The sequence below is a fragment of the Chrysemys picta genome, chromosome 2 (assembly GCF_011386835.1).
Source record: "Chrysemys picta bellii isolate R12L10 chromosome 2, ASM1138683v2, whole genome shotgun sequence".
Lineage (NCBI taxonomy): Eukaryota > Metazoa > Chordata > Testudines > Emydidae > Chrysemys > Chrysemys picta.
This window is the reverse complement of record NC_088792.1, coordinates 70,566,356-70,583,899: the sequence shown is the minus strand read 5'-3', so window position 1 is coordinate 70,583,899 and position 17,544 is coordinate 70,566,356. Positions and strand designations below refer to the sequence as shown.

Sequence of the window (17,544 nt, the reverse complement as noted above, 5' to 3'; positions counted from 1 at the left end):
CCTACTAACAATATAAGAACAGTATCAACTCCATCAGTCAGTCAGCAATATTTCTGTTTAAATATAACTGAGTTACAGTGAGAGATCATGAATGTTTCAGATCATGTTACTAACAGGCTATTTTACTGCCATTTCTATTTTTAAAATGAAATTTGTCCCCTTATTTTATCTCTTTCATTAAGCGCAGTCTGGCCACTTCATGGAGGTGCCGAATGGGTGTGGAGCTCTTTTGAAAATCTGGCCATTAATGTCTCTGTGCCTCAGTTCTCCACTATAAAAGCTGGAATAACAATACTTCCTATTTCCCACCCTTTCTGTGTCTTGCATTTTTAAACTGTGAACTCTTCAGGGCAGAGGAGGTTCTCTCTTACTATGTATTTGTGTAACACCTGGCACAATAAGGCTGCAGTCTCAATAGGGCCTTCAGGCACCACAGTAATACAAATGATAATCAGTGGCCACAAGTGAATAAGGTCAACTGTTTGGAGGAAAGAGAGAAAAAAGGTGCTGAAGGTACGAAAGTGTTTCTTATCAGTGACTGTTAATAGGATATAACTTCCTCTCTCAAAGCATTCCTCCCTATCTACTTGCATTAATATACAAGGTTTTTAAAATCAAAGCTTATCTAAAATGTAATTAGTAGAGCACCAGGGAGCTGAAACTCCTGAGCTACAAGTAAAACAGGCCAGTGGGAATAATGGTAAAGCTAGCTTTATAAATTAAAAAGATGGACTCTGTGGTCAATGGGATATGTAATTTCAATTGAACAATATCAGACTTTCATTACTAGTGCTTGGTTGTTCTTTTTTACTTCTCCTCAACCCCCTTTTCATGTTGTTGTGTTTAGTTATTGCACTCCATGTTTAAATAATGATGATAGCTTCTATTGTTAACCTGCTAACAAGAGATTTCTCCTTCTGTTATGTAGGCTAGGGCTGCCAGGTGTCCAGTTTTTGACCGGAAAGTCTGGTTTGACCAAAAGTCCGGTTGTCGCCTGCAGGAGCAAAGAGTTGGGGGGGCATGCAGGTGCAAATGCTCCCCAGAGTAGTCTGTTGGGGGCAGGTGGGGCTCTGTCTTTCTCCCACTGCTGCCCGCTGCCTCCTGCAGCCAGGCTCTCTCGCTCTCCCCCAGGCAGCCACCGCATTCGCTGGTACGCTGGTGGGATCTCATGCCGACCCAGAGTGGAGTGGCTGGCATGAGAAGTGGATGGTCCTGCCCCTTTCACTCCCTGCCCAGGTCCGGCTGCCAGGGTACAGGCTAAGTGAGCCAGAAATGTGCTGGGGAGTGGAAGGGACGGGACCACCCATTTCTCCTGCCGGCCACTCCGCTCTGGGTTGGCATGAGAGCCCAGCTGCCCAATGCAGTGACTGGGCTGCCTCAGAGAGAGCCTGGCTGTAAAAGGCGGTGGCAGCAGGCCACACCCCACCTGGGCCCGGCTGCCAGGGACAGTGGCTGAACGTGCCAGGGGGCAGGCACAGCGGGAGGAGAGAGCCCCCCCCCCCTCCGCAAGTAACTGGTGGGGTGGGGAGAGTGTGGCAGTCCCCGGGCTGGGCGCGGGGGGGGGGGGAGAAGAGAGGAATGAGTGGAGGGTGGTACCTTGGGGGAGAGGGTGGAGCAGGGGGCAGGCCTCAGGAGGAGGGGGAGGAGCAGAAGTGTCCAGTTTTCAGACACTGAAAAGTTGGCAACCCTAGCTAGTGCTGCCAGATCTGGTCATCATCACAGAAGATGGATCTGCCCTAAACTTCCTAATCAGCTGCCCACTTTGGCCATTTCTTAAATGGTATTCAGTAATTTTATAATAAAGCTGTTCAGTTTTGCTAGCTTTCTTTTTTGTTTTTAATTTATCAGGTCTAATGCTCCCAGCATCCTTACTCCCACTGAGCAACACCTTACTCCTTCAGTAGTCCCACTGATTATCATACAACTGCTAAAGTGCATTCACCTACACTGACAGAGAAAGAAAAGGGCTCTTCAGAACACCTGTGTTCTATTACATTGATTCTTGAAAGGAGAAATCTCACAATAAAACAAAAAGGTTTAAGTAGTCATAATTTTAGCGAGAAAAGTAAAGTAGCTGGCCAAAAAGGAGGAAATTTTCTTTAACAAGAGACAAAGTCATTGGGCTGTTCAAGTTCTGGGAGAGATTAAGGGAATTAGTCTGTCAAGGGCATGAATGAGTCAGGATGTGACCTCAATAGCAATTCATGTTCAGTGTAGAGATGTTACATTTGACTACTTCAACAATTACACAGCTCATAGTAGCATCTTCTTAGACAGACAAATATAGGAAAAAGTCCAATCTACTACTGGTTAGTGCTCTACTTCTGGGGCTTCCGAAGACCTGATTTAACTTGATGAGAATTGTCTAAATATATTTCTTCAATGCTGTATTTTTCTGGTTGCAGATTATTCGAGCAATGAGATCCAGTGAGCAAGGTTCTGTTCTCAGTTGCACTGGTGTAAATCCACAGTAAATCTCTTTACTTCAGTGGAGTTACTCTGAATTAACATTGCTGTAACTGAGATCAGAATTTGGCCCAGCGTCTGTGGTAAAGCAAAGGTCTACTTGGAAAAGATCTATGAAAATATCCTGCTGAAGTACTCCTTTCTGTAAAGCTCTCTGAAGTAGAAAACACCATGATAAATTGCCTTCTTTCTTTCTACGTCACCATACTTCTACTCAGGATGTTGTGACGTCACCATACTTCTACTCAAGATGTTGTGAAGTAAGAGGCTAGAAGCTGACAGGAGCCACATAAACCCTGAGATATATGATAAAAGTCAATATAGGGTGGGATTTTTAAAAGCACCCAAGCACTTAGGTGCTCATCTAGGGACAGGAACCCAGGGGCCCCGCCCTCCAAATTAGTGCTTTAACCACTGGGCTATGGAGTCATTCTCACTCTCTCTAGCCCAAAGAATACAGAAATACATATACAAAGTAGAACAGCTTCAACAGGAGAAAGAGAGAGAGAACCTATAGCTTGATGGCTAGGGCGCTCATCTGGGAGGAGTGAGACCTGCATTTAAATCCCTGCTCCAAAGTGGGTATTCAAAACTGGGTCTCTCCCATCCAGCTGAGTGCCCTACCCACTGAGCTATTGAGTGTAAGGACAGGGGGCATCACCACCTTGTCCTCCTCTATTTTGTGAATCCCTGGTGAAGGTAGCCCCCAAAACCTAACTTTCATTTTGGAAATGTTGAAACTGTTTAAATATTTCTGAATTTTTTTCCTTTTTACCACAACAATTTGCTGACATCAACACATATTTGATAAGTGACCCCAAACTCTGGTATGCCAACGCTTTCCACGTACAGCTCATACACTTCATGCAGCTCTCAGTTCAGTGCCTACGAGCTAGTTTTACGTTCTGCTGATGTCAGTTTAAAGCAGTACTTTTTCTAAAACTTCCATTGAACTTGTTCTAAGAGTTAGTGGGGTTGCTTTAATTAGAACCTGTAATTTGTTTTGCTGACAATTACATTCTTGAGCTGAACTACCACTGAAATGTCTAAGTGATAGGGGGGAAAATTAATTATGAAGCTGGTAGGGTGCTGGGGGCAAGAATCAAACCCACTAAATTTAGGATAGCATTAGAGATGGGATTGAAATAGAAACTTGAATCCAAACACCCTAACCTACGTAGTGACTCAAAATCCAAACCTAATCTTGATTTCAAATTTCATAATAGTTTCTCTCCATAATATGCCAAACTGGAAGCTTAGATAAAAACACTGAAAAAGTTTATGCGCGTTCAAATTCCAGCACTGAACTTGTATTCAGATTTTGCAGCTTGGGTCTGTGTCTTGCCAGCACGATAAGGCATAAAAAAAGTATTACTAAATGGTTACAAAATACTAGCCCTACATTTTACATCAAATACAGAGAGAAAGTAAACCAAAAAAACCCGATACCGCATTTTCACAAACATGGTGTCCTCTGATAATCATTATTTATCATAGCTCAGTGCTCATTATGAAGCTTTTAAATAAGTGCTGAGAGGACATTCCAATCTGTACTGTGAACTCAGAACTGTGCCTGAGACAGCTCTTGAGGTAGCAAGACAAGCCTGCCTAGAGGGTATGTCAGACCTGCCAATTAGAGAAGTCAGGCATGCTGCAGAATTATAGAATAATCTGATATTTTTTTGCTGGTATGTCTCAAGGCTTTCTGTTCCTTCTAAAACAAAAATAAATACTCAGAGGGAACAAGCCTGTTCTCACATTTATAAGTCAGACAACTTTGTAAAACTTTGCACACTTGCTATGGGCCAAATTTAGATATGGTGTAAGCAGGTGCCATAGGTCAAGTAGGTGAAGTCAGTGAAGTTGCCCCTGCTCACACCAGGCTTAAATTTGGCCCTGTTTGTCTGATAAGTCTATTGAGTGTGCACATAACACTTCTGTTAACTAAATTGGGAACCATACATAGGTGTCTGAGTGCAGAATTTAGGCCTAAGAATTTGACCACTGGTTTGCTTCCCAGGACTATATGAACAAAGGACTATAATCAGATGCTGAGTGCAATAAATACATGGCTCAGACAATTTTTTGTGGACATCTTCATTAATTCAGCACTCCTGTCTGCTTAACGTGTCTTATCTAGATAGTGTGCATTTTATCTAACGGGCTTATTAAAATAAACAGGCACACATACTACAACCATTTTATTAAAGCCAGATCTAGTGTATACATTTAAGTAGGTTAGTGGCTCAGCAGTTAAGTCCATATTTGATCTACTGAGATTCGCAGCTGAAGCACTAATATAACGATGTTGTTCACCTAAGTATAGCCATTAGGATGTTCTATATCCTTTTAATAAGTAGGAAATGCCTTACATAGTCAAATATGAGGTTAGCAGGTTCAAATGGGGACATTCCTGTTTTTGCAGATTGAAATTACTGCAGGTGCCCACATTTCAAAAGTATTTCCCCATGACTTTCCATGTTGGCTTTTGCAGGATAGCTAACTCGGTTCCAAAGTTACCCCATATTCTCTGTCTATGCTTATACGTAAAATTGCAATTCTAAAACACAAGCAAATTAAAGGACTGTAATATATTACAGTAACAGCTTTTCCTACTAGGACATCTCTTCACATTACTGACCAGGACTTTCGATTATCTGGGGCAGTTCTATCTCAGGTTTTAAGGTGAGCCCATGCATGATAGGTCAGAACTTTAGGAATTTATTCTATGCTACATGACTCCTCGTGCAGGATAGGCAAAAGAGCCATCTGGGCAACATAGGTTGCAGGGAGTTACGTTCCTCACTAGTTGGATCAGGGATTACACAGCTATCCAATAGCCAACCCCTTCCCAAAGCAAAACTCTCAGACTTCTTCCAGCTCAATCACATTGCTGTATAAAGCAACTAAGATCAGGGGGCACATTGATGCTATGTACCTGCAAGTTATGACCTATTAATGGTATTTGTCAGAAATATGAAGTAGAAGCTAAAAGCTGAACCACAATTCATGGAGAGATGCATGCCTCGTATCAGATGGAGAGCCAAAAAATAAGCAAATAACCATGATAAAGGACACACTGAAGAAAGTGAAGTGTCACACTGAGAAGAGCTGGACAAATCTACTGAATTTTTAATAGAGTGGTTTTTGTAGCTGTACAAATCTAATAGGAAATTTGGTAACTAATTAGTTCTCAGCATGAAGAGCACTTTTAAAATAAAAGTTATAATGATTTTTAATAACTTATGTGCCTACACAGGTTTCAAATGGGAGTAAGCCCCACTTCCCATGAGGAACACGTACAAGGGTTTTATGATCTAAACTCACTTCCTTCCTGAGGTAAATTTTTAGTTTTTATTTTTAAAGTCATGTATCAGAAGCCTGAGGCCTGACTACTCTTACAACATAAATCTTACCCAGCAGAGGCTTAGCCCAGGGGTCTCAAACTCAAATGACTACGAGGGCCGCATGAGAACTAGTGCATTGACACCCACCCCTTGCTGCCTCCGGCCCCGCCCCCACTCCACCCCCACTCCACCCCTTCCATGAGGCCCTGCCTCTTCCCACCCCTTCCCTGCCCCCATTCCAATGCCTTCCCCTAAGTCCTCACCCCAACTCTGCCTCCTCCCTGTCCCCAGGGGGTGCAGGAGGGGTGCAGGGTGTGGCAGGGGCTCAGGGCAGGGATTTGAGGTGCAGGAAGTGTGCAGGGTACAGCAGGGGGCTCAGGGCAGGGAATTGGGGTGGGGGGTTAAGGAGGGGTGAGGGTTGCAGCAGGGGGTCGGGGTGCAGGGAGTGCAGGAGGTGTGCAGCGTACGGCAGGGGGCTCAGGGCAGGGAGTTGGGGTGTGGGATGTGGCAGGGGGCTCTGGACCGGGGGTTGGGGTGCAGGAGGGGTGTGGGCTCCAGCCCAGCGCAGCTTACCTAGAGCGGCTCCGGGGTAGCAGCGCCGCGTACCATGGCCAGAGCAGGCTCCGTGCCCTGGCCCCGCTCCAGGGAGCGGCCGGAGTCCCTGCGGGGGGGAGGGGGAAGAGCAGGAAACAGAGCCATGTGCTGCTCTTGCTGCTCCTCCAGGTACCTCCCCCAAAGCTCCCATTGGCCGTGGTTCCCAGTTCCCGGCTAATGGGAGCTACAGGGGGTGGTGCCTGGAAGCGAGAGCACAGAGCCCTCTATTTCCTTCCTCCCCCCGCCCAGGGCTGCAGGGATATCGTTCCAGCCGCTTCAGGGAGTGGCACAGTACTCGCGGCGCCACGGGGTAGGCAGAGGGGGTGCGGGGAGCTTGGCGGGCCACACGAAAGAACCCCGCGGGCCACGTGCGTTTGGGACCTCTGGCTTAGCCTGTGCAGATTGTTTTAGGGTTTCTCCCAACAGAACCTTATTTCTCTCCCTTTTTCTATCATTTTCTTTAATTATGCAGACTCTTAGTAATGTATACTATGTGCAATGAATCCCAATTGGTCTAGCACCCAGAGTGAGTCTGCACCTGTGAAGTGTCCTAAACCCAGATACTCATGTGACTGAGGGCAGGGAAGGGATAGCTCAGTGGTTTGAGCATTGGCCTGCTAAGCCCAGGGTTGTGAGTTCAATCCTTGAGGGGGCCATTTGGGGATTTAGTTGGGGATTGGCCCTGCTTTGAGCAGGGAGTTAGACTAAATGATCTCCTGAGGTCCCTTCCAACTCTGATTTTCTATGATTAGGGCGACCATTTCTCTCAAAGGGAATAATAGAACACTTCATGGGGCTCACCCTCTCATCTCTTTCCCCATGTTCCTCCACATCTTTTTTTTTTTTTTGAACAAAAGTGGGCATTTGTCCCGTTTGCTCTTGCCAACAGTTTTGCCAAAAAAGTGAGGACAGCTGGGACAAGGCTTAAAAAAAGGGAGTGGTTTCAATGAAAGGGTTTCAATTTTTCTTTTGTTTTTTAAATTAAAAAACCCAAAAACCACTTTTTTGTATTTCATAGATGCCCTTAAAGAGCTAAAATAAAATTTAAAAAATCCACATACTGTCTTATGTCTTCAATTTCTGGGCAAACCTCAGAGTTTCAGTAATTCCATTTTATTCAGATACATAAATTATGGATGCTTTGCCAAATTTTCTGGGTCTGCAACTGAGAGTTGAAAAACCACAAGAATAATCTTTCTTGTGAGATTTCTTGCCTTTCTTCCGTTTTATGCAAAAACAGTCTCATGATATTTCAGCACTTCCAGATGGTGCATAAATACATGAAAATAAAATATAATGGATAGTAAGAGGAATTTGTTTATACTTTGAAAATGATTTGATGAGTTTGATTCAAATTATATACAAAGGTTTAAGAGGTGAAAGTAGGTGGAAATTTTTTTATCCAAACCAGTTTGTCCATCCCAACTGATCTGTGATCCAACTCCTTAATTGCTAAGGAAATCTACCTACAATTCCATGATAATTTCTTTCTGCCTTTTTTACCACCATAAGTGTTATAGGCGATATTCATTGCTGATGGTGCAGTGAGAATTCAATTTACATCCCAGGTAAAAGCCAGTGAGTACAACTGGCCCTAATTCTTCCATTCACCTAATCTTAAATCTTCTCTCTTAGAACTTTGTTTAGTCACCGCTATCCAACAATGGGGGAAAAAAAGGTGGCCCTTGAAATTCTGGAACATTTTTCATATCCAAGAAAGATCAGTAAATCAGTAATTAACTTTGAATCAGCTTCACAGAACATGTGCTCCAGACACACTGCAACATTTTCTTTTAAATGCTAAAAGTAGGAGAGGGAAGCCTTTTATTGCATCTTCAAAATGTTTGTACATAATACGACACTTTAAATATGGAGTTTGTATTAGCCTGAGGTTTATGAGCCTATAGACTATATGACCCTTTTCCCTCGTATATTGCAATCAGAAAAGGGGACAATTCTTCTCCTAGTATTTTCAATACATAGTCTTTTCTTTCCTCAGAGTATATCCATTATTTTAAAATGCTCATCTTTAAAAACGTATAATACCAAAGTAATATAATTCTACAGGGAAACATTTCAACAGCACATAAATATTAAGCAAGAGCTGTGAAGAAGGCACCTAGCCAGAACATTTGTTCACAAATGCTAAGCTTAAAAAATAAAAATGAAAGCTGATACACAGTGAACTACAGCCTCAAGCCCTAAATATTTTTAATTGTTTGAGACCATTCTCACAGCATTATGTCAGTTGCTCACCCATTGGTTATTCGTGCTTGAGCATCACATATGGCCAGTGCTTCACTTCAAAGGCAACACAATCAAAACACCTAGCAACGAGTGAGGGAGGTGTTCTAAGAGGTGGAGTGAAGGAGCCTGCCATCCACAGAATGGGTGGAAGAATGGTCTATATCACTTGTCTACAGGCATGCTGATGCAAATCCAAGTCTTTTTTTCCCCTTGCTGATATATCTTCTGTGCAGACACATACAGATATCACAGTCATAAATGGGGATCAAACTTAGGGCCTTCAGCTCAAAACGCACAAGCCTCTACCTCTTCATACAAATATGAACTCCTTTAGCTGTAAATAAGTAGGGGCTTGTGCTTTTCGGTCCCAATCCAATATCCACTGAACTAAGTCTAGGCACCTGTTTTTTGTTTGTTTGTTTTTTAAACCTTGGCTATTACATGTATTATAGCAGCTAGAGAAAGAGCACTCTAAGACATTCAAAACTTTCTGAAAATTTCAGAATCAGTAGAGCTGGTTGAAACTTGGAATTTCCATTTGGTAAAACATTTTGATATTTGAAAATCTGTTTGTTCGTTCCAATTCTGAACAAATTTTGTGGGAAATTCTCAAAATCAAGCCATTTTGTGAAAAAATTGTGGGGTGTTTTTTTTGGTCAAAATGGTATTTTCCCAAGGAAAACAGTTTCACTGTGAATTTTCCAACCAGCTCTATCAGGCTGAATTTTTCCATGCTTAGTCTCTGTCTGTAGGTGAGTTTTAATTTAATTTTTGTTTTAAAGTTTCAATAAGACCAGGTCAATGCTTGATTACAAGAGGAGTAGACATGGTGCATCTTCTACACTGAATAAAACTCAGTGCTCCACACTGCAATTTATGTCTCTCCGCCTTTTTACAAAACCCTGCAATTTATCACATAGATATTACCACTTCTACATATATATTCACACTTCTACCACCATAACAGCCCTGCCTTTATGCAAATCCATTCTGTAGCCTTCTGAACATTCACATGCAGTATTGTTAAATACAGTGGATATAGAACTACTATGCTGAATAATAGCAAATTTCAGCTTGTCTGGAACTAATAGAACACTGATGAAAGCAATAAAACTCACCATTCTTCTTATAAAACATGACTTCTCCTTTGAATTCCACCTTATCTTCCAGTGACTTTTCAATTTGAAGAATCATCTGCTCATTTGTTTCAGCACCAAGTAAAAATTTACAGCTGCAGCTCTTCTGCATGACTTCAGTTCGTGCAAATCCAGCAAGTTCACAGAAGCCATCTGAACAGTAAACTATAGGGAATCCCTTAGCCACCTGAGCATTTGCAAGGATGAAGTTACTATCTGCAGAGGAACACAGAAGTAAAACATGAATTACAGACTGAATTACAGCATGTCTATCATAGTTCTTTGAATAGCTATGATGGATGCCACAACTGTGCATGAATACATAAAACCAGCCTGTGTACAGCAGAAGAATGTTATTGGGTTGAAATAAAGAGAATAATAGCAAACCAATGCCCCCAACTTTACCTATCCCATAACTCAGGGGTTGTGGGAAAGAGGGATCAGACTGAAACTTCCATTTCTCACTCACTAGACTGAATTTAGATTAAGTCCAGTGGCCAGAAGAAGTGGGCTGTAGTCCATGAAAGCTTATGCTCTAACAAATGTGTTAGTCTCTAAGGTGCCACAAGTACTCCTGTTCTTTTTGCGGATACAGACTAACACGGCTGCTACTCTGAAACCTGTCATTACCATTTAAATGGCTCTTCATGATCGGTGTGGTATTTTTAAAATAAGTTAATGGTTTCAGAGCACTTTTTAGTGGACTGCTGTCAATATATCAAAACAACCACAACTGAGCACCTTAGTAGAGAAGCCAATGACTGAATGAGAAGAACTTAAATACCCCTTTACAATATCTCTTGAGGCATCTCTGAAGGTGGAATTGAGGCATGCTGGTGAAGCATTGTGGAGACAGCTGCCCTCTTACTTCTCAGGGTGCATCTCCTCTTTGGGGATGCAGATTTCAGTCTAAAAATCTGTCACACAAATGCTTTTCACAAGCATTCACTTTAAAAACCTAACATTATTTAAAAAGATCTATAACATATTTGTTACATTATGATTTAAAAAAAAATAAAAAACTTCTGGGACAAAATTCTTAATCAAGCAAGCCTCCCATTGAAGTAAATGAGTTTTGCTCAACTAAGGACCACATACTTTGCTCCCTTTAATATTATCAGGCTTATTAAACCTCATATTTTTATTTGCAATGTGTTTTAAAATGTGAGCAAGACTTCTAAAGAGTCATTTCATGCAAATTGATTTTAAGAAGGAAAACAAAAGGACTAATCTTTATGTTACTAAGGAAATGGTAACTTGAAAATTAATAGTGGAGGAGCTCAGAAGAGCTTCTAAAAAAATCTTTAAGGAAAAATTAGCCAACAATGAAACCCTAGATGTCTAAGATATCTAAGCTGGGCAGGTGCTTTTCAAAATCTCATTTGGTGACCATCTGTATCTTCATAAACCTAATACTTTTGAAAATTGGTGCTAGATTAGTGCTTCAACTTCTTCATTCTTGAGACCACAACATAAGAGAGCAATCCTAATTTCAATCACCTTTCTCCTGTGTCTGTTACAGCTGTCCCCCTGCTGCATTCCTTTTCCCCCTCTTCTTTCTGTTTGTCCTGTGTGGCCGCCCCTCCCGGCCATTGTGCTAACTAAAGTCACAGCCCTATTCATAGGAATGGCTTGTACAGACTAACTGGAGCCATTGCTCTGCTAGGGGAGGGAGCTTCTTTGTTTGGTTCCTTTGTTCAGACCCTGGCTCGGTGTGGGGGGCGCTGCCCAGAAATGCAAGACCTGAAGTGGTCAACTAATTAAGCATGAGTCATACCTGTGGCTCAGAACATGCCCAGGCATGCCTATGCTTACCTGCAGCCTTTCCCTGCCTTCTCTCCTCCCCTGTATCAAGAGGAGCCAATCAAAAGTACTGGTGGGAAACTGCCTGAGTTTGCCTTTAAAGCCGGACATTTTCTGATCAGACCTTGGAGAAGGTCCTTGCTTTGCCACCTGGTCTGATCAGCTAGGGGTCTTTGTGGGCCCCCCTCCCCGCTCTCGTTTGTTTTTGAGCGTACTCCCGTTTTTTAAACTCCCCTCCCACGAACAACGAATTTGTGCCAGGAAATCTCCTGATTATTGTAAGCGAATCAAGTCCTCTCTCCATCCTCCGATGCTACTGCCATTCCTGTCTCTGTGCTTGCTGCTGTCCTGGGGATTGGTAAGAACTCCCTCTTGCAAACTCCCCCTGTCCTAGCTGCTGGCCTTGTTTCCCCAGCAAACAGACCCAAGCTAACTCCTTGGTCTGTATCTGTAATCTGTTTCTTGCTCCGCAGCGCCTTTGCTGCTGGAAATAAGCCTGTGCCGCTGCTAGGCTGTGCCTTCCTGGACTGTATCCTGGGCTGCCGGCTTGCAGCCACCCCACTGCTGCAGCCACCACTAGTTAACCCCCCCCCCCCCAGGGCTGTACCCTGGGCACACACCACTCTGCCCTCCGGAACTGCTCCCCCTCCCAATCAAAGAAGCGGCATAGTGTAAGGTGCACCTATTAGAATCAGGTTCTTAGTCTAGATAAGTTGTAATTTCATTTTGCAGAGCTGTGGTTAAGTTAGGTTTAAAGAATTGTTTGTATTGTGCTCTGTAAGTTAGATTTTAAAAAAAATTGTTGCATTGTGTTCTGTTACTTGCTAATTTGTGTAGTCTTGGTTAAGTTAGATCATAGATCAGATTTTACTGTGTTCTGTATAATTGTGGTTGTCTGTCTTCCCGCTGCCCTAACCCCCCCCCAAAGCTTGCCCGTGTCTCCCCCCGAGCTCCCCAGTCACTCGTTGCAGTCTCTCTGCTGTTTAAACTTGCAGCCTGTCTGCTCTCTGTGTCTCCCTCAGTTTAAATCTCCCACTGCAGCGCCTCTGCCTTTGGTCTCTGCTCCACCACGTGCTCCTCTTCCCCCATCCCCCAACCTCACTCCTCTACCACTGCCTTTCTCTCTCTCTCTCTCTCTCTTTTAATCCCTTCCCCCACGTGCTCACCCCGCTCCTGCTGCTGCCAAACCTCAATTGTGTTACTGAAGTCTAGCATAAAACCCCATTGGTTACCCTTTTTCTCTCTAACACACCTCACATTTTACATTTACACCACTGTGACATATTTTTACCTAGAGTTGTTGGTTATTTAACACATTTTACCCATAACTGTCAGTTGGTTATATGCTGCTGTGACACACCCTTTACATAGGAACTGTTAGCTACCTGTTACATTTATACTTCAGTGTTAATTGGTTACCAACTGTATTGGACCCCACTGTATTGTACCCCACTATTGAAACCCCTTATCCTATTTACTAAAAGAAACCCCTCCCCAATTGTCTACCTTAACAAACCCCGTACCCCTCACTATTGAATTTTCCCTGTTTTTGCATTTTCTTAATAAAGTTTATTTTGCACCCCACCAGTGCAGTAGTTGTCCCCCAAGATCCCCTACCTGCTGGCAGGGTCATCCTGAATCTCTCTCAATCCCCCTATTGTTGCTTCTCAAATATTTCAAACTTGTTTCCAGAAGTCTGAGCTCCTGCTCACCCAATTAAAAAACAAAACAAAACAAAACAAAAAACAACTTTCTGTCTTATCTCCAGCCAAGTTGATCACGCGTTTAATATACATTACAAAGAAGTTAATTTGGAACGTGTGTAAGAAATGAGAACTGCATTTTTCTAAACACATTTCTTAAAAGTGCATGCTAATGAGCTAATGTTCTAATCATTTTAGCTTTGGCCTCATATCAGCAGAGACGGGGATACTGTAGAATGCACAGGAAGGTGAATCACAACCACTATATAAATTAATCTGTTTCTTAGTTCTCTTGTTGCAGCGGCCCATTCTCAACTCATGGTAGGCTCCATATAACTCTACTTGAAGAATAACAGTGATACTGGTTAGGGGTTTAGTTACAATCACATTTTATTTGATAATTCCTAACATTTAGGGATCTTTGGTAAAATGTCACATACAGAACCACTGTTCAGAATATAATTGTAGTTTACACCAAAGACAAAAATCACATGAAATAGTGGTAAATTTCTGATAATTTAGTTATGTACCACTCTTTCAAAACATCTGAATCATGACTCATCTAGAGACTGAAGCTCTTATATGCAATAGTCATATTAAATCACAAGCCCACTCAAACTCAGTCTTGATTTTAAAGTTCAATGTGTTTGCAAACTTCAACTGTTCATGTGAAATTTCAGAAGCATGGCCTGAAATTGTTTGCCTAGTTGTAAAGCTGGCAAATTCTGCTCCTCTTCAAACAGCCTCTGTCCCCCACATTTTAATAGGCAAAAGGAATCACATTAAAGACATTGAAGAAGTGGGTGGTGGTGCTGGGAGCTGCTGAAGTGGCATGGAAATAAAGAGGGGCTGGCTACTGGAGTTTTTGATTGGAGGTTCAAATCCAGTTTAAACCTTTCAAATTGCAGGGAACAGTTCACTTCAATCCCCGGTGGATGAATCTGAAGGTGACTGCAACTCCTTTTGGGGTTTTTGGTTCACGAGGGCCACACAATCACCCTAACTCAGCAGCCCCCTCTGTTCTGGTCTCTTTTGGACTAGTATGGCACCCCCTCCATGTGGCGTATAGGTCCCGTTGCACAGCCTTTTTGCCTGTGCTTCTCCTACCATCAAGATAAAATGCAGGGCTTCAGTGTTGTAGGTGGCCTTTCGTGGTCTGTCCAAACTTCACCCTGAATGCCAAAGCCAGTATTTTTCTTGTATTCTGCTCATTAATGTGTGTTTACCCTACAGCATCCTAAAGGGGACCCAGGTGCAGCTTTCTCCCAAAGCAGACATCTTTCATTGTTTAGAACTGTTTGTGTGGTGAGGGGGAAGATGCTGAATAAAATGCATCCCTGGATAAATATTCATAAGCGGATAATGGCTTGGGTCAGTCTGCACAATGTATAAATCTAAATATGTAAACAATTAAGTATTCATAGCTGTTTGGTGGGGAAACAGTGTATAAACCTACAGGAAAAAACAATGGGCTTGATTCTCCTCATACTTAGATTTTATATCAGTGAAATTCCACTGACTTCAACTGAGTTACTCCTTATTTACACCATAGTGAGAGATGTTGGCTGATACTTGCTGGGACACCAGTATTTTTAGGACAATGCAGAGTTTTCTTTGGATAGGTTTGCCTTCAGGGGTTACACTTCACATGTCTGGGTTCAATTACTCACTCTTTGCTACTATCTAATTAAAGATCTTTTCAAAATTGTTGATGAAATTCAAATAGATACTTCTTGTTTGCCACATATCTATTTTAAAAAATCTAGATCAGTTCAATATATTGTTTGACTCCTCAGCCTGTCATTTTTATTTGCCTAACTAGGGAATAATTATTACCAATTGTACATTGACATATACTGCCCCTGCTGTCAACACAAAATCAAATCCCCATACTGCCAAAAGAATTAAAATCATATGCTTGCACTGCAACTTAATGATGGTGCTACAGTATAAAACTGATGGATCTCACATCCCAAAAGCAACTGTAGCTATAAACTTAATTTATTTCTGGGTTTCTTATTGCTTACATTACAATTATCCACTGCAAAGTCATTTATCTCTTTATCTAATTCAGTGTCAGATGCATGAAGCAGACTCTAACACTGAAAGGACAAAAAAGGTTCTGGAGAATGCTACCTAATTGTAGGAGAGTTTGAATGTGTTTTTAGATACAGGAATAGATTAGAATATACTAATTATACTAAGAACTTGTAAATCATGGAATAGGGGCAAATTCTACCAGCAGTTACATTGAAGTAAATTTGGGATTGGTCCATTGACATCAGTGCTGCTGCATAAATCAGAGAAAAACAATGCTCAAAGAGCCTGATCCAAAACCCACTGAACTCAATTGCAGCCTTTCCACTGACTTTAAAATATGTTGGCTCAGGTTCCTAGGGCTTGATCATACACTCATTAAAGTCAATGGCAAAGCTCCTACTAACTTTAATGCCGCAGGATCAGGGCCATAGTCTATTTCCTGATTTGCAAATTCCACTTTAACTAGAAATTGTGTACTTATAATTCTACTATACAAAGTATAAATCATAGTTATCCATGAAATAAACAAAAACCAGAAGAAAATGTATAAATGTTTCCACTGCCTGAACAATTAATATTTGTAAGAGTTGCTTCAACACTTGTGCTAAAAATAGTTTATATATAGGCCCAGTGGATTCTAAACAAAAATTGATCTGCTCGTTAATTAAAAAGATTCTAAAAAATAAATACTATTAAGTACTATTTTAAATGTATACTGGCATAATGTTTCTTCGCAGCTAAGTAATTTGATTTAATAGTGGTTTATTTCCACAATTTTGAAATTTGAAATAAAATCCCATACTCTTGTTTTGTGCATACATTCTGCAGTAATATTCCACAAATGAACCATAGAAACCACAGATCGGTCAAGTTTAAGGTGACAGACAAAAAGCTTTGGCATTAAACTCAATGGGCTTTACTGAAAACCAGTCATCTCATAAAATACAAAAGTAGGAAGAATGATTTAGTATACAAATGAGAAATCTGTAGGCTGGAAGCTGAGGAAAAAGGAGTTACATCAGTGGTCCCCAAACTGTGAGGTCCAGAGGAATGTTTTGGGGGGGTGCAGTGGTGCCTGGGCCAGCCCCCACAGGGGGTAGGGAGGGAGTACCACCCAGCCCCACTCTGGCCCGAGCCCAGCTATGCCCCCAGCCCCATCTCCACTCTGCCCCCTGCCACAGCTCTGCTCTGCTCCCAGCGCAGCCACAGCTCTAGGGCCAGTCACAGCTCTGCTCCAGCCCAGCCTAGCTCCAGTTCTGACCCCAACTACACCTTCAGCCCAAGCTCCTCTGCTGTGCCAACTGTGCAGTAATGTAGGGGGGTTATGGACAGATTCCATTACTGGTAAGGGAGGAATATGACAAGAAAAGTGTTGGCACCACTGGTTTACAGTAGAAGAGTTGCTGTGGGCAATACAAAACAAACAGTTCACTGGAAAATTTGTTTCCACATGTGCATATGTGTAGAAACCACTAATCATATTTCTCTTAAAATAAAACTGGTAAAAGGCAACATCTCTTAATTCCCATTTAGTTGTTTCACTACATCAATGTAAATGCGTCTGTGTGCTGCCTCAAGTCAAGTGTCACTTGCTGAACAGCTCACGAGTAAAGGATGAATGGTGACAGTGCTCAAGTATGGCAGTCTAATAATGCTTTAAAAGATTGATTAGAAATCGTGAGAGTCCCGCTAATGGCCACGTAAATACAGCTTCTGAGGGAAAAAAAACCAAACCTGCTGCACAACTGTGCTCCAGATTTCCTTTAAAAAGATTAAATCTCTACCGCTTACAGTGGTGAAGATAAGCTTCGAAATGTGGGCCACATGCAAGTGATGCCTCCTTGAGTCTGCAGACATCTGAAATGATACTTCTGAGTGACATGTGAACAGCCCAATTCATCCCAACACACATGATGGGTACCTAACAGGCATGTTGGATACTTTATTATTTATTTCCAAGGTGTGCTTGCAAGTGTGAACTTTGAATGAAAAAAAAAAAAAAAAACTAGCTATGCATCCAAGTTTGCAGGCCAAGTTTGAAGGACATTTTTGGAAATTTGTATGCCAAAGAAAAGGCAGTAAACTCAGAAAAACAAATATTTGATCAAGCAATTCCTGTAGAAATATAGCAGAACTGGGTGCATACTGCAAAAAACATTACACAAACATTCATTTGGATTTAAAAGCCAAATTGTTTCAGCTATATTC

The 17,544-nt window shown here is 42.0% G+C and overlaps 1 protein-coding gene across 1 annotated transcript in view; it reads right to left on the bottom strand.

Annotated features, from left to right (window-relative positions):
* Window positions 1–17,544, bottom strand: part of KCNH8 (potassium voltage-gated channel subfamily H member 8) — a 356,652-nt gene that overhangs the window by 216,229 nt on the left and 122,879 nt on the right. The window contains exon 2 of the mRNA XM_008170570.3: window positions 9,773–10,006. Within this exon, the coding sequence (XP_008168792.2) occupies window positions 9,773–10,006 (234 nt within the window). The remainder of the gene's footprint in view (window positions 1–9,772; window positions 10,007–17,544) is intronic.